Genomic DNA, 22,196 nt, shown 5'->3' on the forward strand with positions numbered 1-22,196 from the left:
GCAGTATGTCGTCTGTCACTCCTGATGATGATGTCACTCTCTCCCCGCGTGACGCGGTCAGTGATGAGGTCAGCAGTATGTCATCTGTCACTCCTGATGATGATGTCACTCTCTCCCCGTGTGATGCGGTCAGTGATGAGGTCAGCAGTATGTCGTCTGTCACTCCTGATGATGATGTCACTCTCTCCCCGCGTGACGCGGTCAGTGATGAGGTCAGCAGTATGTCATCTGTCACTCCTGATGATGATGTCACTCTCTCCCCGCGTGACGCGGTCAGTGATGAGGTCAGCAGTATGTCATCTGTCACCCCTGATGATGATGTCACTCTCTCCCCGTGTGATGCGGTCAGTGATGAGGTCAGCAGTATGTCATCTGTCACTCCTGATGATGATGTCACTCTCTCCCCGCGTGATGCGGTCAGTGATGAGGTCAGCAGTATGTCGTCTGTCACTCCTGATGATGATGTCACTCTCTCCCCGCGTGACGCGGTCAGTGATGAGGTCAGCAGTATGTCGTCTGTCACTCCTGATGATGATGTCACTCTCTCCCCGTGTGATGCGGTCAGTGATGAGGTCAGCAGTATGTCGTCTGTCACTCCTGATGATGATGTCACTCTCTCCCCGTGTGATGCGGTCAGTGATGAGGTCAGCAGTATGTCGTCTGTCACTCCTGATGATGATGTCACTCTCTCCCCGTGTGATGCGGTCAGTGATGAGGTCAGCAGTATGTCATCTGTCACCCCTGATGATGATGTCACTCTCTCCCCGTGTGATGCGGTCAGTGATGAGGTCAGCAGTATGTCATCTGTCACTCCTGATGATGATGTCACTCTCTCCCCGTGTGATGCGGTCAGTGATGAGGTCAGCAGTATGTCATCTGTCACTCCTGATGATGATGTCACTCTCTCCCCGTGTGATGCGGTCAGTGATGAGGTCAGCAGTATGTCATCTGTCACTCCTGATGATGATGTCACTCTCTCCCCGTGTGATGCGGTCAGTGATGAGGTCAGCAGTATGTCATCTGTCACTCCTGATGATGATGTCACTCTCTCCCCGTGTGATGCGGTCAGTGATGAGGTCAGCAGTATGTCGTCTGTCACTCCTGATGATGATGTCACTCTCTCCCCGTGTGATGCGGTCAGTGATGAGGTCAGCAGTATGTCATCTGTCACTTCTGATGATGATGTCACTCTCTCCCCGTGTGATGCGGTCAGTGATGAGGTCAGCAGTATGTCATCTGTCACTCCTGATGATGATGTCACTCTCTCCCCGTGTGATGCGGTCAGTGATGAGGTCAGCAGTATGTCATCTGTCACTCCTGATGATGATGTCACTCTCTCCCCGTGTGACGCGGTCAGTGATGAGGTCAGCAGTATGTCGTCTGTCACTCCTGATGATGATGTCACTCTCTCCCCGTGTGATGCGGTCAGTGATGAGGTCAGCAGTATGTCATCTGTCACTTCTGATGATGATGTCACTCTCTCCCCGTGTGATGCGGTCAGTGATGAGGTCAGCAGTATGTCATCTGTCACTCCTGATGATGATGTCACTCTCTCCCCGTGTGATGCGGTCAGTGATGAGGTCAGCAGTATGTCGTCTGTCACTCCTGATGATGATGTCACTCTCTCCCCGTGTGATGCGGTCAGTGATGAGGTCAGCAGTATGTCGTCTCTCCTGCCTGCCGTTGTAAACGAGTGAAGATGAAACACAAATATTCTTTTTAATTCCTCAGAGAAAGGAGACACTGTCAAAGCGCCCACAGTCAGAGAGGAAGTCGTGGGAGTTTCAGAACACATGAAAGCAGAAGCTGCGACTGATGGATAATGAGCTGCTCTGGGAATAGTGTCATATTCACACAGAAGACAAGAGATATGTAAGAGTATGAGAGTGTCTATTAAGAAATATAAAGTTTAGGTCAAAGATTTAAAATGTTTTCATTCTCCTAGCTGTGGTTGTATGTTGATTTTAAACTAAATTATTTTAATGAATATACAAGTACACGTTGCATTCTCAGCATTGCCATAATGGGGCAATTGTTTGGCGTAAACCATCTTTAATGGTCAGTTTTCTCTTTTAGGCCAACTACCATCATGGCGGACCATTCAAAGAGAATTTCGTCTTCGTCTTTCTAGGCGAGTCAGTTCATTTGGCGGCCATCTTGGGAGTGCACTCAATCTCTTCAATCAGACGCTGTCATCAAACATCAAGAACCATCACCAATTTTCCTTATCAACACATACGTCGATGTCACACACTGTCTGCGTTTAGCCCAAAAACTTAAAAACCTTTGCAAATCATTTGTTTCGAGCCAGTGATTAAGAGTGTGTATCAAACTGCCAAGGTCACATGATTACAGTAATGAGGCTTCGAGGTTTGTGTTCAGGGAAGGAGGCGCGGGGAACCGGCGAACGTTCAACATAAACTTTAATCCCAAAAATAAACAAAACAAAAGTAAAGATAAAACACAATAAAACACAACATAAAGTCCATGTCGTCACTCCTCCTTTTATCCTTCCAGAGCTCCTCCGTGGGACTCGAGACCCTTTTCACATTTCCGGGTTTCTCAGAGAGGAAGTCGTCATAGTGAATGAGAGAATACATTAAATATTTTTCTGTGTGCCCATTTGCTCACATAGCAAAAGAAAAACGCCACAGTTGTGATTTGACAACTTTCAAAAAGAGGGAACAAATAGAGTGAGATTGACAGAAGTGAAAAGAGGGAAATATGTTCATTTTTACCATCACTCCCACAGACGCTATTACTAAACACCCTCACAGCAGCGGTAACTTTTTACTTGTAATTTGATGCAAAAGTAATAAAATACAAAGTATTAGTGTTATGAATGTACATATATTTTTTTAAAAATGAAAATACAAAAAACGCTGCAGGATTTACGATATTGATGACCGTTAAAACTCGTCATCACAGTCTGTGAAAAGGGTCTACTGTTTTGAAATATTTCAATGGTTCGCCACTAGGTGCCGATAATCTCTGTGAACCCATGAGCCAGTGTCTATATATACTGATCAGGCATAACATTATGCCTATGTCCTAATATTGTGTTGGTCACCTTTTTGCTGACCCGTCGAGGCATGGACTCCACTAGAGCCCTGAAGGTGTGCTGTGGTATCTGGCACCAAGATGTTAGCAGCAGATCCTTTAAGTCCTGTAAGTTGCGAGGTGGGGCCGCCGTGGATCGGACTTGTTTGTTCAGCTCATCCCACAGATGCTCGATTTAATTGAGATCTGGGGAATCTGGAGGCCAAGTCAACGCCTCAAACTCGTTGTTGTGCTCCTCAAAGCTTTCCTGAAGCATTTGTGCTTTGTGGCGGCGCATTATCTGCTGAAAGAGCCACAGCCACCAGGGAACACCGTCTCCATGAAAGGCTGGACATGGTCTCAACAATGCTTAGGTAGGTGGTGTGTGTCAAAGTCACATCCACATGGATGGAGGACCAAAGGTTTCCCAGCAGAACATTGCCCAAAGCATCACTGCCTCCGCCGCCACGCTTTCTTCCCATAATGCACCTGGTGCCACGTGTTCCCCAGTTAAGCCACACACACACACACCCGGCCATCCACTGATGTAGAAGAACACATGATCATCAGACCAGGCCTCCTTCTTCCATTGCTCCGTGGTCCAGTTCTGATGCTCACGGGCCACTGTTGGTGCTCTGGGCGGGGTCAGGGGTCAGCATGGGCACTGGTCAGCGGCTGTGCCGCCCCATACACAACAAACTGAGATGCTCTGTGTATTCTGACCCCTTTCTATCAGAACCAGCATTAACTTCTTGAGCAGTTTGAGCTCCAGTAGCTCGTCTGTTTGATCGTCCACACGGGCATCAATGAGCCTCTGCCGCCCATGACCCTGTGGCCGGTTCTCCACTGGTCCTCCATGACCCTGTGGCCGGTTCTCCACTGGTCCTTCATGACCCTGTGGCCGGTTCTCCACTGGTCCTTCATGACCCTGTGGCCGGTTCTCCACTGGTCCTTCATGACCCTGTGGCCGGTTCTCCACTGGTCCTTCATGACCCTGTGGCCGGTTCTCCACTGGTCCTTCATGACCCTGTGGCCGGTTCTCCACTGGTCCTTCATGACCCTGTGGCCGGTTCTCCACTGGTCCTTCATGACCCTGTGGCCGGTTCTCCACTGGTCCTTCATGACCCTGTGGCCGGTTCTCCACTGGTCCTTCATGACCCTGTGGCCGGTTCTCCACTGGTCCTCCATGACCCTGTGGCCGGTTCTCCACTGGTCCTTCATGACCCTGTGGCCGGTTCTCCACTGGTCCTTCATGACCCTGTGGCCGGTTCTCCGCTGGTCCTCCATGACCCTGTGGCCGGTTCTCCACTGGTCCTTCATGACCCTGTGGCCGGTTCTCCGCTGGTCCTTCATGACCCTGTGGCCGGTTCTCCACTGGTCCTTCAAAGGGTTTTTAGAAATCTTGGCCAACTGAAAAGTATGAGCATGTCCAGCACTCAATGCTCAGCTGGGGCTGGTTTAGCCTGAATTACTGCAGTGATGCGGCGTGAGGAGATCAGTCTGTGGCTCTGCTCAGGTGTTATGAGCCCAGGTTGCTCTGATAGTGGCCTTCAGCTCTTCTACATTGTTGGGTCTGGCATATCACATCTTCCTCTTCACAATACCCTATAGATTTTCTATGGAGTTAAGGTCAGGCGAGTTTTCTGGCCAATTAAGAACAGGGACACCATGGTCCTTAAAGCAGGCACTGGTTGCTGTGGCTCTGTGTGCTGGTGCCAAGTCCTGTTGGTAAATTAAATCTGCATCTCCATAAAGTTGGTCAGCAGCAGGAAGCATGAGGTGCTCTAAAACTTCCTGGTATACGGCTGCGTTGACCTTGGACCTCAGAAAACACAGCGGACCAACACCAGCGCATGACATGGCACCCCAAACCATCACTGACTGTGGAAACTTTACACTGGAGCTCCAGCAGTGTGGATTGTGTGCCTCTCCTCTCTTCCTCATCTTTTGGTCAGCTGTCAGGTCAGCTTCTTCCCCATGATTGTGTCGCCTATAGAACTAGACTGAGAGACCATTTAAAGGCCTTTGCAGGTGTTTTGAGTTCATCAGCTGATTAGAGTGTGGCTCCAGGTGTCTTCAATATTGAACCTTTTCACAACATTTTCTGAGATAGTGAATTTGGTATTTTCCTTAGCTGTCTCTTATAATAATCAAAATTAAAAGAAAAAATGTTTGAAATATATCAGTCTGTGTGTAATGAATGAATATAATATACAAGTTTCACTTTTTGAATGGAATTAGTGAAATAAATCAACTTTTTGATGATATTCTAATTATATGACCAGCACCTGTACATTTTTTAAAATGTATTGACACATTTGTATAATAAAAAGTCTCTTATTGGTCTGATTAACCAAGCTCTCCATAAAACAAACAAAACAAGCCATACAAATTTAATACAATAACATATTACAAAAATACATGTAATGGTATTAGATGAGTTGTTAATTGCATTTAATAGATTACACTTTCAATTAAAGGGTAACTTCATTGATTTAGCATTAAGCTTTGTATCAGTAGAAACCCGGTAGTATATTCACATTATGTCACTTTCCCCCCTCATATCCCCCTGAGACGAGAGAATTATGCATTTTATTTCTGGAAAAAATTCTCAGATGACGCAAATATCATCATTTTGCGTCATCAGAGGATTTTTTGGCCAGAGGCTAAAGACTACAGCCACTAGATGGAGCTGTTCCACATGTTATCAACCAGCCCATAGGGGAGAGATCTCACACACAGAATGTAAATGCGCTCGCCTCGGCCTCGGGCATTAATAACGGAGCGGTGCAGAACAAAGTGAGTGTTTCAACTTCTCAATGAATTCCTATGAAAGTTTAGCTTTCATATGCGATCTTATAACGCACCAGACTGGACACGCTCTGAGAATGACGGCCGCGCTTACCTCAGCTCAGCTCTTCTCTCTCGTGATGAATGAAATCTGATTCCTGCTGCGTCTGTGACGTGACTTTCGTTCGGCTCACTCACACTTTATTGAAAAGACACGTTCAGTTTTCAATTGTAGCGTTTATTCTCTAACTGAACGAAATGATTGTATTACTATGAAGATCAAAACGTGGGTGTACGGAGTGGCCTCGTAGGGCAGCGAAGCAAGTGCATTCTGGGAGTTGTTGTCTTTCATCCACATGAGACAAAAATACATTTTCTCAGTCTAGAAGGCACCAAATTCAAAAATAATTTCACATTTCTACTACATAAATGACCCAGTTTAAATACACATTCATCTGCCCAGCGCTGAAGTGCCCCTTTAAACATGAGTATTCGACGCATTTGGGAAAGTGTTCTGACCAGCAGGCGCTTCGAGCAAAAAATAAATTGATTTGATTTAGTTTCTCCCATCATTAAAGGGTTAGTTCACCCAAAAATGAAAATTGTGTCATTAATGACTGACCCTCATGTGGTTGGACACCCGTAAGACCTCCGTTCATCTTCAGACACAAATGAAGATATTTTAGTGTAAATCTGATGCTCTGAAAGGCCTCCATTGGCTCAACTTTACACTCTCAAGACCCTTAAAAGGCACTAAAGACGTCGATACAAAGTCCATCTCACTACAGCGGCTCTACAATAACTTTATGAAGAGACGAGAATAGTTTTTGTGCGCAAAAAAACCCTAAATAACGACTTATATAGTGATGACGATTTCAAAACAGCATCATGAAGCTTCGAAGCGTTATGAATCAGTGAGTCGATTCATGATTCGGATCGCGTGTCAAACCACCAAACTGCTGAAATCACGTGACTTTGGCGATTCAAACCGCTGAATCGACTCACTGATTCATAACGCTCTGAACCGCTGAATCGACTCACTGATTCATAACGCTCCGAACCCCTGAATCGACTCACTGATTCATAACGCTCTGAACTGCTGAATCGACTCACTGATTCATAACGCTCCGAACCACTGAATCGACTCACTGATTCATAACGCTTTGAAGCTTCATGAGGCCGTGTTTTGAAATCGTCATCACTATATAAGTCGTTATTTAGGGTTTTTTTGCGCACAAAAACTATTCTCGTCTTCATAAAGTTATTGTAGAGCCGCTGTAGTGAGATGGACTTTGTAACTTTAGTCTTTAGTGTCTTTTAAGGGTCTTGAGAGTGTAAAGTTGAGCCAATGGAGGCCTTTCAGAGCATCAGATTTACACTAAAATATCTTCATTTGTGTCTGAAGATGAACGGAGGTCTGACGGGTGTCCAACCACATGAGGCTCAGTCATTAATGACAGAATTTACATTTTTGGGTGAACTAACCCTTTAAGGAGCAGAACGTCGATGTTTACAGCGCCAGCTCCTGAATTATGGCACAGGCATTTGAGCTATATCGCACCCTTGAGTACTGGGGTTGTTACTGCACGACTGAACTTTAATGGGACAATCTGTCGGCTAATCATCTCTATGTTTCCGGCCTTCAACTACTACGACCGTCAGCCAATGATGGTTTAATGCATAACATCTTTTTATTAATTGAACAGAAATTAAATATAAGCATTCCTCTCTCCATATAACCCCTTCCCATTGTCTCCGTGCAGCCCCTCCCTCGCTCTCTCTCCAGCGGACTCTTTATGTGTCTCTGTTGTGCTGCGGGGACAATAGGAGTGAATGTGTGACTGTGCATGTAGGGGTGGGGAAGAGAGAGAGAGAGAGAGAGGGAGAGAGAGAGAGGGGGAGAGAGAGAGGGAGGGAGGGAGGGAGGGAGGGAGGGAGAGAGGGAGGGAGGGAGGGAGGGTAGCCAGAAAGCGTGCAGGAGACAGGAGGCGCTCCCTCTAATCCTGGCTGCGACGCCGCACAGCATTGCACCGCTGCTGAGAGAGACTTAATGGAGGCTCAGGCAGACTCTAGTGCTGCAGGTAAGAGCGACCCTTTCTTCAGCCGACACATTTAACCTCACACGCCCATTGTGTTCAATAGCCCACTATGTCCTTTCCCTTGAGCGCACAGACAAAGCAGGCAGTCAGAGAAGCCGGTAGTGGAGATGGGAAAAGGCACAGCAACTTGGATGCGTTTAGGGTGGTGGCTCAGGGATTCTAGCAGAACTGTCCAACGATTACTACAGCTCAAACTGCAGAGGTCATGAGGGACAGGGATGTTTTTGGATGCGACCCTGTTTGAGAATTTGACATTGCCTCTTTGCAGAGGTTACTTTGGGACAATGGGACTTGGGTACCACTGGGCGATGCTAATAATACCCTTCATTTCGGCGTGTATGGCTTAGATGGCGCGCCTTTTGGACTACACAACGTTTAGCAATCCCTGCACCGATATTTGCATGAGTGGCACGCACGAGCGGGAGAAGCCAGGGGATCTGCTGTGGGCTAATGAGGGATGACCCAAGACTGCGGAGAGACTCATTCTGGAGACGCAGGAAAAAGTTCATGCTCTGAGAAATCGGATGAATCCGTTAAATGGATGAAACCAAGTCTTCTCACCAAGTCTGTTGATTTAATGTTAATTCAGCGTGATTATATATTTTTAAAAAAAATGTGAAATTGTTAACACGATTAGTCGCCGAGTGATCCTCCAGAGGGGCCGTGAGATAACTTGCAATTCATTTAAATATATCAATATAATTCACAAATTTTATTATTAATATGTTAAATTAAACCTCTCTCATATACTCTAAAAATTCTGGGTTAAAAACAATCCAAGTTGGATTGAAAATGGACTAACCCAGCAATTGGGTTGTTTTAACCCAGCAATTGAGTTGTTTTAACCCAGTGAATGGGTTGTTTTAACCCAGCAATTGAGTTGTTTTAACCCAGTGAATGGGTTGTTTTAACCCAGCAATTGGGTTGTTTTAACCCAGTGAATGGGTTGTTTTAAGCAAACATTTAACCCAACCACTGGCTTAAAATGACCCATTCACTGGGTTAAAACAACCCATTCACTGGGGTAGAAGGACCCATTCACTGTGTTAAAACAACCCAATAGCTGGGTTAAAACAACCCATACACTGGGTTAAAACAACCCAATTGCTGGGTTAAAACAACCCATTCACTGGGTTAAAACAAATAACCCATTCACTGGGTTAAAACAACCCAATTGCTGGGTTAAAACAACCCATTCACTGGGTTAAAACAACCCAATTAATTTTTAAATATATCAATATAATTCTTTCATTTTATTATTAATACGTTAAATTAAACCTAAAAATACACTAAAAAAATGCTGGGTTAAAAACAACCCAAGTTGGGAATGGACTAACTATCAGCAATTGAGTTGTTTTAACCCAGTGAATGAGTTGTTTTAAGCAATCACTTCTGATTGGATCTGAATGAAACCCATGTGAGATTTTATAGATAATTGACCTCTTTTAAAAACACCTTCAGTCATATTTCTGTTCTTAAAGCTTAAACAACATCAAACCAATTGAAGTTGGGTTGAAAATGGACTAACCCAGCAATTGAGTTGTTTTAACCCAGTGAATGAGTTGATTTAAGCAAACATTTAACCCAACCGCTGGCTTAAAATGACCCATTCACTGGGTTAAAAAAACCCAATTGCTGGGTTAAAACAACTCATTCATTGGGTTAAAACAACCCAATTGCTGGGTTAAAACAACTCATTCACTGGGTTAAAACAACCCAATTGCTGGGTTAAAATGACCCAATTGCTGGGTTAAAATGACCCAATTGCTGGGTTAAAACAACACAATTGCTGGGTTAAAACAACCCATTCGCTGGGTTAAAACAACCCATTCACTGAGTTAAAACAACCCATTCACCGGGTTAAAACAACCCAATTGCTGGGTTAAAACAACCCATTCACTGGGTTAAAACAACCCAATTGCTGGGTTAAAACAACCCATTCACTGGGTTAAAACAACCCAATTGCTGGGTTAAAATGACCCAATTGCTGGGTTAAAACAACTCATTCACTGGGTTAACAAACCCCAATTGCTGGGTTAAAACAACTCATTCACTGGGTTAAAACAACCCAATTGCTGGGTTAAAACAACTCATTCACTGGGTTAAAACAACCCAATTGCTGGGTTAAAATGACCCAATTGCTGGGTTAAAATGACCCAATTGCTGGGTTAAAACAACACAATTGCTGGGTTAAAACAACCCATTCGCTGGGTTAAAACAACCCATTCACTGAGTTAAAACAACCCATTCACCGGGTTAAAACAACCCAATTGCTGGGTTAAAACAACCCATTCACTGGGTTAAAACAACCCAATTGCTGGGTTAAAACAACCCATTCTCTGGGTTAAAACAACCCATTCTCTGGGTTAAAACACCCCATTCACTGGGTTAAAAAGACCCATTCACTGGGATAAAACAACCCATTCACTGGGTTAAAACAACCCAATTACTGGGTTAAAACATCCCATTCACTGGGTTAAAAAGACCCATTCACTGGGTTAAAACAACCCATTCACTGGGTTAAAACAACCCAATTACTGGGTTAAAACAACCCATTCACTGGGTTAAAACAACCCATTCACTGGGTTAAAACAACCCAATTGCTGGGTTAAAACAACCCAATTGCTGGGTTAAAACAACCCATTCACTGGGTTAAAACAAACAACCCATTCACTGGGTTAAAACAACCCATTCACTGGGTTAAAACAACCCATTCACTGGGTTAAAACAACCCAATTGCTGGGTTAAAGCGACCCATTCACTGGGTTAAAACAACCCATTCACTGGGTTAAAACAACCTATTCACTGGGTTAAAACAACCCATTCACTGGGTTAAAACAACCCATTCACTGGGTTAAAGCGACCCATTCACTGGGTTAAAACAACCCATTCACTGGGTTAAAACAACCCAATTGCTGGGTTAAAACAACCCATTAACTGAGTTAAAACAACCCAATTAATTTTTAAATATATCAATATAATTCTTTCATTTTATTATTAATATGTTAAATTAAACCTCTCTAATACACTCAAAAAATGCTGGGTTAAAAACAACCCACGTTGGGAATGGACTAACTATCAGCAATTGAGTTGTTTTAACCCAGTGAATGAGTTGTTTTAAGCAAACATTTAACCCAACCGCTGGCTTAAAACGACCCATTCACTGGGTTAAAACAACCCAATTGCTGGGTTAAAACAACCCATTAACTGGGTTAAAACAACCCAATTGCTGGCTTAAAACAACCCATTCACTGGGTTAAAACAACACAATTGCTGGGTTAAAACAACTCATTCACTGGGTTTAAAACAACCCAATTGCTGAGTTAAAACAACCCATTAACTGGGTTAAAACAACCCAATTGCTGGGTTAAAACAACCCATTAACTGGGTTAAAACAACCCAATTGCTGGGTTAAAACAACCCATTCACTGGGTTAAAACAACACAATTGCTGGCTTAAAACAACCCATTCACTGGGTTAAAACAACACAATTGCTGGGTTAAAACAACTCATTCACTGGGTTTAAAACAACCCAATTGCTGGGTTAAAACAACCCATTAACTGGGTTAAAACAACCCAATTGCTGGGTTAAAACAACCCATTCACTGGGTTAAAACAACACAATTGCTGGCTTAAAACAACCCATTCACTGGGTTAAAACACAACCCATTCACTGGGTTAAAACACAACCCATTCACTGGGTTAAAACACAACCCATTCACTGGGTTAAAACACAACCCATTCACTGGGTTAAAACAACCAACCCAATTGCTGGGTTAAAACAACCCAATTGCTGGGTTAAAACAACCCAATTGCTGGGTTAAAACAGCCCATTCACTGGGTTAAAGCGACCCATTCACTGGGTTAAAGCGACCCATTCACTGGGTTAAAACAGCCCATTCACTGGGTTAAAGCGACCCATTCACTGGGTTAAAGCGACCCATTCACTGGGTTAAAACAACCAAATTGCTGGGTTAGTCCATTTTCAACCCAACTTGGGTTGTTTTTAACCCAGCAATTTTTAGAGTGTATAAGCAAAATACATCTCTCAGGTGGATAAAGATAACCAGTGTCGCTGATAAAATTGTAATGAAGGTAAAGACGATCACAGTGACAGTCGTAGGGGAGAGTGGGGTAAGATGAGCCATTTTAAAATTATGCGGATAAGAGAAATGTCCCTAAAGTAATTTCGGGATGTTTGCTATCATCAGAATACATCCATGACAAAGGGTTATGCAAATATGGCTGCTTATTTAAAAAAGTGTTCATGAGGCTCAATTTACCCCAGGTTAGGGGTAAGTTGATCCAGGTCAGTGGGTAAGTCCGTCTGGGTGTAAACGGACCATCTGATTGGATCTGAATGAAACCCATGTGAGATTTATAGATAATTGACCTCTTTTAAAAACACCTTCAGTCATATTTCTGTTCTTAAAGCTTAAACAACATCAAACCAACCAAATGAAGATTTCAGTTTCTTTTATTGTTTGCATTTCTGAAACAAAATGTTGAACGCCAAAGTGAACCTTCCCAAAAACAGACTAAACTAGACTAAAGTTTGATGAATGAATGAAAATGAAATACAATAAAGACTGGATTAGAGTGAATGAATGTGATTTAGATGATGCCAGTTTACCCTTCACAGATGAAACTCACTGCAGGACCTTATGGAGGGGAGAGTTAAAACACTGGCTCACTTTACCCCACAGCATTTGGCTCACTTTGCCCCATAGCTGCCATTTTGGATAAAACTAGCTAGCTTATCAATTCAGGCTCATTTTTAGCTGAATGATTTGCATGGTTTTATGCATTGCTAAATCAATAAATTATAATAAATAGATGTTTTAGACCTGGACAAATTTGCTGATAAAAAAATGTAAGTAAAAAAAACTTTTTTAGAGTAAATGTGCGCCGTCCACTCCTCCCGTGTGTTTGTCATGTTCACAGTCCGGCAGAAATAATGAGTGGTTCCAAAATATATGATCACATGACAATATAAGTTAACTGCAGATAAAGATTAGTCAACTCAAGCTCTGATTGGTCAGATGACTCAGTCTGTTGTGATTGGTCAGAAAGCAGATGCTCATTAGCATATCTAAATTTCAGCTCTTCCTCAGCACGATGGCGTCGGTTTTACTCTACCGATCTGATCCTTTGGAAGTGCATCAAAGTGGATTTGTTAATATTTTTTATTAAAACACAATGTAGGGTAAAATGTTTGTTTTTTAAAAATACAGCGGTAGATCCAGTTGTCCACTTGTCCCATGTGTGTAATTGAACCGTATAAAATGCTCGTCTGCTTTGACTACAGCCGCAGGAAATCAATAGACGGCTGGAAGCTCTTTAGAGAGTCGGTGAAACACAAGCTTCTTCTGTTTCACTCATTGGCCAACCGCTGGCAAACCCCATTAGAGCCCGAGACATGGAGAAAACACCCTGGAAACCGCATAGCGATGCTCAGGCTACCACAAAGCCCAACACCCTGGCAAATAATGAGTGCTCCCAAAGACACAGTCCATATTAATAACACTAATACTGCGGCAACACATTATAAATAACTGACTGTATATCAGATTAACTGACTGTATATTCTGATCTATATTTCTGTTTGTAGAGCCACTTAGAGGCCGAGAGTTCCAGAAGCTTCTGAAGTCCTCCAGCTCTGCCAGTCTCACCAGCGAGGCATCCCATAATGCCTCAGGAGAGCATGTTGGGACCCCGGCCCATCATGGCAGCCAGGTGCTGATCACAGAGAAACGACGTGAGTGACCCGTCAAGAACACGCCTGGGTCATATTCCACCCCTCATCTAAAGAATAATGACCATTGGGTCACAGCTTTTTCACAATTGATATTAACATTGACCTAGATTAATAAATGCTTTAAAATGGTCGACTCCATGGACTTTATTTTCTCTTGATTTTGGGGAGAAATATAAGCCAGACACGTTCAGATTCACCCAATAGTAGAGCAAAATAACATGTCATTTACTAGAGGTGCTGACAAAATGTTAATTGTTGCAGTCCATTTCAAAATTAAAAAAGTTTGAGTGAATGATTCAATGACTCACTCATAAAGACTTCACTTGTTTCATTACTGGATGAATCAGTGTTTTTGAACAAATCTCTCGAGTGAATGATTCAATGACTCACTCATAAAGACTTCACTTGTTTCATTACTGGATGAATCAGTGTTTTTGAACAAATCTCTCGAGTGAATGATTCAATGACTCACTCATAAAGACTTCACTTGTGTCATTACTGGATGAATCAGTGTTTTTGAACAAATCTCTTGAGTGAATGATTCAATGACTCACTCATAAAGACTTCACTTGTGTCATTACTGGATGAATCAGTGTTTTTGAACAAATCTCTTGAGTGAATGATTCAATGACTCACTCATAAAGACTTCACTTGTGTCATTACTGGATGAATCAGTGTTTTTGAACAAATCTCTCGAGTGAATGATTCAATGACTCACTCATAAAGACTTCACTTGTGTCATTACTGGATGAATCAGTGTTTTTGAACGAATCTCTCGAGTGAATGATTCAATGACTCACTCATAAAGACTTCACTTGTTTCATTACTGGATGAATCAGTGTTTTTGAACGAATCTCTCGAGTGAATGATTCAATGACTCACTCATAAAGACTTCACTTGTTTCATTACTGGATGAATCAGTGTTTTTGAACAAATCTCTCGAGTGAATGATTCAATGACTCACTCATAAAGACTTCACTTGTTTCATTACTGGATGAATCAGTGTTTTTGAACAAATCTCTCGAGTGAATGATTCAATGACTCACTCATAAAGGCTTCACTTGTTTCATTACTGGATGAATCAGTGTTTTTGAACAAATCTCTTGAGTGAATGATTCAATGACTCACTCATAAAGACTTAATTTGTTTCATTACTGGACGAATCAGTGTTTTTGAACAAATCTCTTGAGTGAATGATTCAATGACTCACTCATAAAGACTTCACTTGTTTCATTACTGGATGAATCAGTGTTTTTGAACAAATCTCTCGAGTGAATGATTCAATGACTCACTCATAAAGACTTCACTTGTTTCATTACTGGATGAATCAGTGTTTTTGAACAAATCTCTCGAGTGAATGATTCAATGACTCACTCATAAAGGCTTCACTTGTTTCATTACTGGATGAATCAGTGTTTTTGAACAAATCTCTTGAGTGAATGATTCAATGACTCACTCATAAAGACTTAATTTGTTTCATTACTGGACGAATCAGTGTTTTTGAACAAATCTCTTGAGTGAATGATTCAATGACAAACACATGTTTAACAGTCATTTTTCGCCACCTACTGGTGTAACGATCGTTGTTTGAATTAAGATTGTGCCGCTCTATCCAATAGTGCACCCCTTTAGTAAAGAACAGCAGTGTGATTGGCCTTGACCAGCCCTCTGTGTTCTGCCTGATCTCAGAGCCTCTCAGCAGTGTGTCCTCTCTGGAGGTGCACTTTGACCTCCTGGACCTGACGGAGCTCACAGACATGTCTGACCAGGAGCTGGGCGAGGTGTTCGCGGACTCAGATGAGGAGAATCACACAGAATCCCCAGGCAGTGAGTCAGATCTTTTTCCATATCAGGAGATTTGAAATTAAATAATTATTTGGTACGTCGATGCTAAATCATTCCAGTCCTGCGAAGAGAAATAAAGCGCTGCTTGGACGACGCCCACCCGGAAGTTCACATCCCCCTAGTCCAGGGTTGCCAGGTCTTCACAACAAAACCCTCCCAATTGCTACTCAAAACTAGTCCAATCGCGTTTCAGGGGGTAAAATCTGCGTTTTTTGCCGGGGTTACCCTGATAATATTTGCATTCCCGGGGCTAAATATCACATTATTGGGGTCTCTTCAAACCGCGGACTCACATGGCCAGAGCTTCATACTGACCGCTTTCATTGGCCAAGGACCGTCTGACTGACATGTAGAGCAACCAATCACAGTTTTGCACCCCTCACATCCTTTTGAAAACCCAGCATTGAGTTGCTCCCGATAATCGCTCATTATTAGTATTATCACTATGGCTGAATCCGAAATCGCCCCCTATACCCTTAAATAGGGCACTATTTGAGGGAGCAGCCGTTTGTAGTGGTGTCCGAAACCATAGTGGACGTTATTGAGTGCACTCATTCTATCCCACAATGCAGTGTACAGTCGATGTACACACAACAGCTGTCCGACTTCACACACTCGTTTTCATTCACTCCTTCAAGTGAACCGTATCAGTGGACTAAAGTAGGGAATAGTGAATGAGGGTTTAGGAGGCGATTTCGGATTCAGCCCAGAAGTATTCAACCAATCAGATGACGACTTTGAAACTCCCAAAGCGTTCCCCATTTAACGTTCCTCAAGAGTCAGACGTTCAGCCAGCTCCTCATGGGCGGGGCTTCTGCCAGCGGCTCGTCTCGTTGAGAAATGTCTGACATGGGCTGTGTTTACACATGTTTTGTTTTGTTAAAATCTACTGTTAATATGGGACAAAACGTAGTTTTAAGATTTTTTCAGTCGATAATGTAGTTGTTTAAAGCTCAAATCTGTGGTTTATTTATATAAAGAGCGCCTATTTGGACATTTTATCTGCCGTTTTTTATCTGCCAAAGTTCAGATTTTTCAACTTGAGCGTTTCGCGCGATTCCAGCGTTCAAAACGCTCAATCGCACGAATCGCGCCGCAGAATGCCATTTCGCGTCTCTGCATCGACTTAACATGTAAATCACACGCGCGAATCGCGTCCGGTGTGAACGCACCATTACACATTTTATTTAAGATAATCTTCACCTTATGAGTTTTGAAGCCTAAATACAATCGGCAAAAGTAAAAACTACGTTTAACTTCAACAACCACTTGTTAACAACTGACTTATCCACGAGTGCGGTATTATAGTTTATTTCATAGAACAAAACGTGCAGATATCTTGAGCTTGTGTTCCCCACAGACCTTACTTCAAGCATTTAACCAAAAGCCCATTCCAAAAAAAACCCATTGACTTAGGGACAAGGGAACCGGATGTGCAAAATGGCGGCTCTATTGTCTATGACAGAATGCTTCAGAAAACAGATAACATTGTGAGTAGTGTGTGTTGAATGCCTGGTCACTTGTACGGTCGGTTTGATGGAATCCTACAGTGAGCGCATTATTATTTGATTAAGTTCTGAGCTGAGGTGCACAATGTGTACATATTAAATATTTAAACTATGAGGCAACGTCAGTGCCATTCTCCATTCTGAGCATTACTTACAAGAACCCTTACATGTTAAAGTTATGCGAATAACATTCGTCTTGGCCCAATTTGGCAGTGCTTAAAATGGACGCCAAGAGACAGCAAATAAACCAGAGGTCACCTAATGATTCTTACATTTGGTTGTTGGTAGGCATTCTGAATTAAAGGGCTAGTTCACCCAAAAATGAATATTCTGTCATTGATTAACACCTACAACATTCCTGATGAAACTCGAGGGTTTTTGAACCATCCATAGGCAGCAATGTCATTTTAAGGGCCAGAAAAGTAGTAGACAACATTAAAATAGACCATGTGACTCCAGTGGTTCAACTTTACAGGAACTGCATGTAAGAAATGTATTTCAATTAATCATAAAATCGCCCTGATATGTCACTAGACATTAAGAAATCATGTTAATTTCAAATACTTATATCACTGACAACAGTAGTCCGGCCAGGATATTGTAGTAATGGACTTCAATGGGAACCAACGGTTGAAGGTCCAAATCACTGCAGTTTCAGAAGAAGAGCTTCAGAGGCTCTGACCGATCCCAAACCATCGGACACATTTACTTCAAAAATAAACATTTATATACTTTTTAACCACAAGTGCTTGACTTCGGTGTTGTTCTTCTTCACGACGTCACGACATCACATCGGAAAGGTCACGTGACGCAGGTGGAAGTACCGACCCAGTGTTAAAACAAACGCACAAAGTCTAAATCAAACGGCCTTTACAGAAATAAAGGTAAAACTACGATGTCGGATGATTTTAAAGTTGGAGGAGAACATGAGATGGAGTTTTTCGGCACTGGGTCGGTACTTCCACCTACATCATGTGACCTTTCCGACATGATGACATCATACGCCGTGAAGAACAACACCGAAGTCAAGCATTCATGGTTAAAAAGTATATAAATGTGTATTTGTGTTGTAAATGTGTCTGATGGTTCCTCTAGATCAGACTCTATTCCTCTGGGATCGGTCAGAGCCTCTGAAGCTCTTCCTCTGAAACTGCAGTGATTTGGATCTTCAACCGTTGGTTCCCATTGACGTCCATTATGTGCAGAAAAATCCTGGAATGTTTTCCTCAAAAAACGACTGAAGAAAGAAAGACATGAACATCTTGGATGAGATGGGAGTGAGGAAATCATCAGGAAATGTTCATCTTGAAGTGAGCTAATCCTGTAAAGGTTAAAGAGCTCTTCATAGGCAGGTCAAAGTTTCAATTTTGCCATTGACCTTTCGAGTTGTACACAACAAAACAAAGACATTTCATGAAATTAAAATGAAAATGTTATGTATGCACGTTCCCCTAAAACCAGGGGTGTTCAATCCTGCTCCTGGAGGACTGCCTTCCTGCAGACTCCAGTCCCAACCCTGCCATCAAGTAACCCCGAATTCCAGATGTGTTTGCATAGGGTTGGGGCTAAACTCTGCAGGATGGTCGCCCTACAGCTTGTTTTTCATATGGAGATCAGTGCAAGAGCTGGGCTAATGCTTAATGTGTAAAGGGCTCAGAAGACAACTTCCAAACCAGAGGTGCCCAATCCTGTTGCTGGAGATTCAACTCAACCAGCGAATGAAGATCTCCAGAAGCTCTCGATAATTACAGTGGGCTGGATCAAGATGGCCGGTGGATCTCCAGGAACAGGATTGGGCACCCCTGGACGAGCCTTCATGAGTGGACACCCTTAAAGGGTTAGTTCACCCAAAACTGAAAATTCTGTCATTAATTACTTGCCCTCATGTCGTTGGACACCCGTCAGACCTCCGTTCATCTTCAGACACAAATGAAGATATTTTAGTGCCTCCACGACGCATACGTGAGAATATGACGCAGATCCGGCGTTCGGGAATCCATGAAATGCCACTTAAGCCCCATTTTGAGAACTACGCCGAGACCTAAAGCACGATCAATGTAGAATCCAACAGCTGAGACACGCGCGTCTTCCTCTGCTTGTAAACAAATCGCTTCTGGGTCATGTGTCCGAACGCCGGATCTGCGTCATAATCTCACGCATGCGTCGTGGAGGCACACACGGAAGACAAGAACAAGTTGAATAAAGGTGTTATTTAGATTTTTTTTGCGCACAAACTATTGTCGTCGCATCGTAAAATTATTGTAGAGCCGCTGTGGTGAGATGGACTTTGTAACGACGTTTTTAGTGCCTTTTATGGATCTTGTGAGTGTAAATGTACTGAATGCCAATGGAGGCCTATCTGAAGCCTTTCTCAGCATCAGCTTTACACTAAAATATCTTCATTTGTGTCTGAAGATGAACGGAGGTCTGACGGGTGTCCAACCACATGAGGGTGAGGAATTAATGACAGAATTTTCATTTTTGGGTGAACAAACCCTTTAAAATGCCACCTAGGTTTAGGAGCAGAATGGTTGTTGTGACTGGCTATGTTTTTCATTGGTTGGTTTTGTAAGTTCACCCCACAGATCGCCAGCAGCCGCCGCTACCCAGATTCCCACACAGCGGATACGTGCGCTCGCCCTCCTGGACCCGCGGGGGGAAAGGGGATCCGCAGCCCAGGGACCGGAAGCACCACAGCGACTCCGAGAACACGGAGCCCATGCTGAAGATAGAGCGCTCCCAATCCCAGCAGCCCTGAGCTGGAGAGCGGAGGTTCCTGCTCGAGCTGGGACACGGGGAACCTCTGGGACACGGTCTGGGACACGGTCTGGGACACGGGGAACCTCTGGGACACGGGGAACCTCTGGGACACGGGGAACCTCTGGGATACGGTCTGGGACACGGGGAACCTCTGGGACACGGGGATCCCACCCAAAGATAACGCAAGCCCTTCGTCCATTACGGGCACCACAGCGGCTCCAACAAGCTGGGATAAGTGCAGACTCTTCCTCAAGGTGGAACAGACTTCATCCAACCAGGATTTTGGGACACTTTCAGTCTTCTCCATGTGACTTCTGCATATGGAGGACTTGAGGCGAGATGTAGCATTACGGAGCGATGCGAGGAATTACTCGGAGATTTGACTGTTGAAGGAGGAACTGAGCAATGTGAGGAGCAAACCTGTGTGAAGGGACTGAGAGAAGAAGATACAAGAGTTTCCAACTAAAGAGGAGATTCTGCATGAACATGGGAGACCCAGAAACAATGTCAAATATCTTGTAAAAATGTCATGCCTAAGGCCTCAAACATACCCTACGCTAGTTCACGAACACACACACATATACTTCCAGCTATTTTATTTCATATTGCAGCTCAATTATGTAGCATTCTCCGCATGGCCTCAAGGGGGAGTGTGGCGGGTTTGAGCTCCACATCCACCGGGAACTGATCTGAAGACTCCAGTGGATCTGGCACTCATTAATGTCTGTTGTTTAATGTGAACATAAACAGAATTTGTATTTGTATTAGATGTGTATTTTATCAGAAAGAAATGCACATCTAATATAACCACATTACCCGGGATGCACGATATATATCGGCCATATGTTCATTTGTAACGTTATCATCAACGGCCCGATAAGACAATTTGGCTGATATATTAAAGCCGATAAATGATGGATTATTTTCTTCCTTAGTTCACTGTAAAATGAAAATTAGCCCATGATTTACTCTCCCTCAAGCCATCCTAGGACTTTCTTCTTTCTGATGAATACTATCAGAGTTATAGAAACAAATGTCCTGGCTAATCTAAGCTTTATAATGGCAGTGAATGGCTGTTTCTGTTTTTAAGTCCATAAAAGTGCATAAATCCATCATAAAAATGCATCTGTCCATCATAAAAGTGCATCTGTCCATCATAAAAGTGCATAAATCCATCATAAAAGTGCATCTGTCCATCATAAAAGTGCATCTATTCATCATAAAAGTGCATCTGTCCATCATAAAAGAGCATCTATCCATCATAAAAGTGCATCTATCCATCATAAAAGTGCATCTATCCATCATAAAAGTGCATCTGTCCATCATAAAAGTGCATCTATTCATCATAAAAGTGCATCCATCCATCATAAAAGTGCATCTGTCCATCATAAAAGTGCATCTATTCATCATAAAAGTGCATCTATTCATCATAAAAGTGCATCTGTCCATCATAAAAGTGCATCTGTCCATCATAAAAGTGCATCTGTCCATCATAAAAGTGCATCTATCTGTCATAAAACTGCTTCACACGACTCTGGGGGGTGGGGGGGGGGGTTAATAAAGGCCTTCTAAAGCAAATTGATGGGTTTATGTAAGAAAAATATCCATATTTAACACGTACTAAAGTAAAACATCTAGCTTCCGCCATACCAAAAAAGCGTAACTGGCGCGATGCATTACTAGATCGTAGCGTAAGCGTTTTGAACTGCGAGAGGTTGAGAGGCGTTACACTCTCTGTGTAAGATGAATATGGAAGCTAGATATTTTACTTTATTCGATATTTTTCTTACACAAACGCATGGATTCGCTTCAGAAAGCCTTTATTAACCCCTGGAGCCGTGTGGAGCAGTTATATGATGGATGGATGTGCTTTTGTGAGCTTCAAACTCAATGGACCCGTCACTGCCATTATAAAGCTTGGAAGTGTCAGGATATGTATTATTATAACTCTGATTGAATGCGTCTGAAAGAGGAAGCTCACACACACCTATAGGACGGCTGGAGGGAGAGTCAATCATGGTCATTTTCATTTGAATGCTTTCAGCCGAGACGAGCACAATTCATCATGAAGGGTTTGAACTGCTTGAAATATGATTGGAAATACTTCAAGAAGGATAATTCTGGCATATAGACTGCATAAAACTATCATAATTGTGTTTGGGACATGGCTTTAAATGGTGAGACTTTTGTTTTTGTAATCCGGCTCTCAAAAATGATATGGATTTATCGACCAATATATCGGTTTTCAAATATAAAGAATTATCGGTTATCGTATTGAGTAAAATGTTCATGTCGGTGCATCCGTAACTTTGATTTCCACGTCCAATAGGGCGCAGTGAACACTGCTTAGGGACCCTGTGGAGCGCCAGCCTAACCGGATGATGAGAGGAGCACAGT

At 43.0% G+C, this 22,196-nt stretch overlaps 1 protein-coding gene across 1 annotated transcript; it reads left to right on the top strand.

Moving 5' to 3' along the window:
- Positions 1-7,830: 7,830 nt before the first annotated feature.
- Positions 7,831-19,797, top strand: dbndd1 (dysbindin domain containing 1; the record flags this gene model as incomplete). The annotated part of the gene is made up of 4 exons (XM_079809049.1): positions 7,831-7,910; positions 13,540-13,686; positions 15,376-15,513; positions 19,613-19,797. The coding sequence occupies exons 1-4, from the start codon at positions 7,880-7,882 to the stop codon at positions 19,795-19,797; spliced, it is 501 nt and encodes a 166-aa protein (XP_079665175.1). The 5' UTR covers positions 7,831-7,879.
- Positions 19,798-22,196: the final 2,399 nt, after the last annotated feature.

Source organism: Gobio gobio (genome assembly GCF_949357685.1).
Source record: "Gobio gobio genome assembly, chromosome: 25".
Lineage (NCBI taxonomy): Eukaryota > Metazoa > Chordata > Actinopteri > Cypriniformes > Gobionidae > Gobio > Gobio gobio.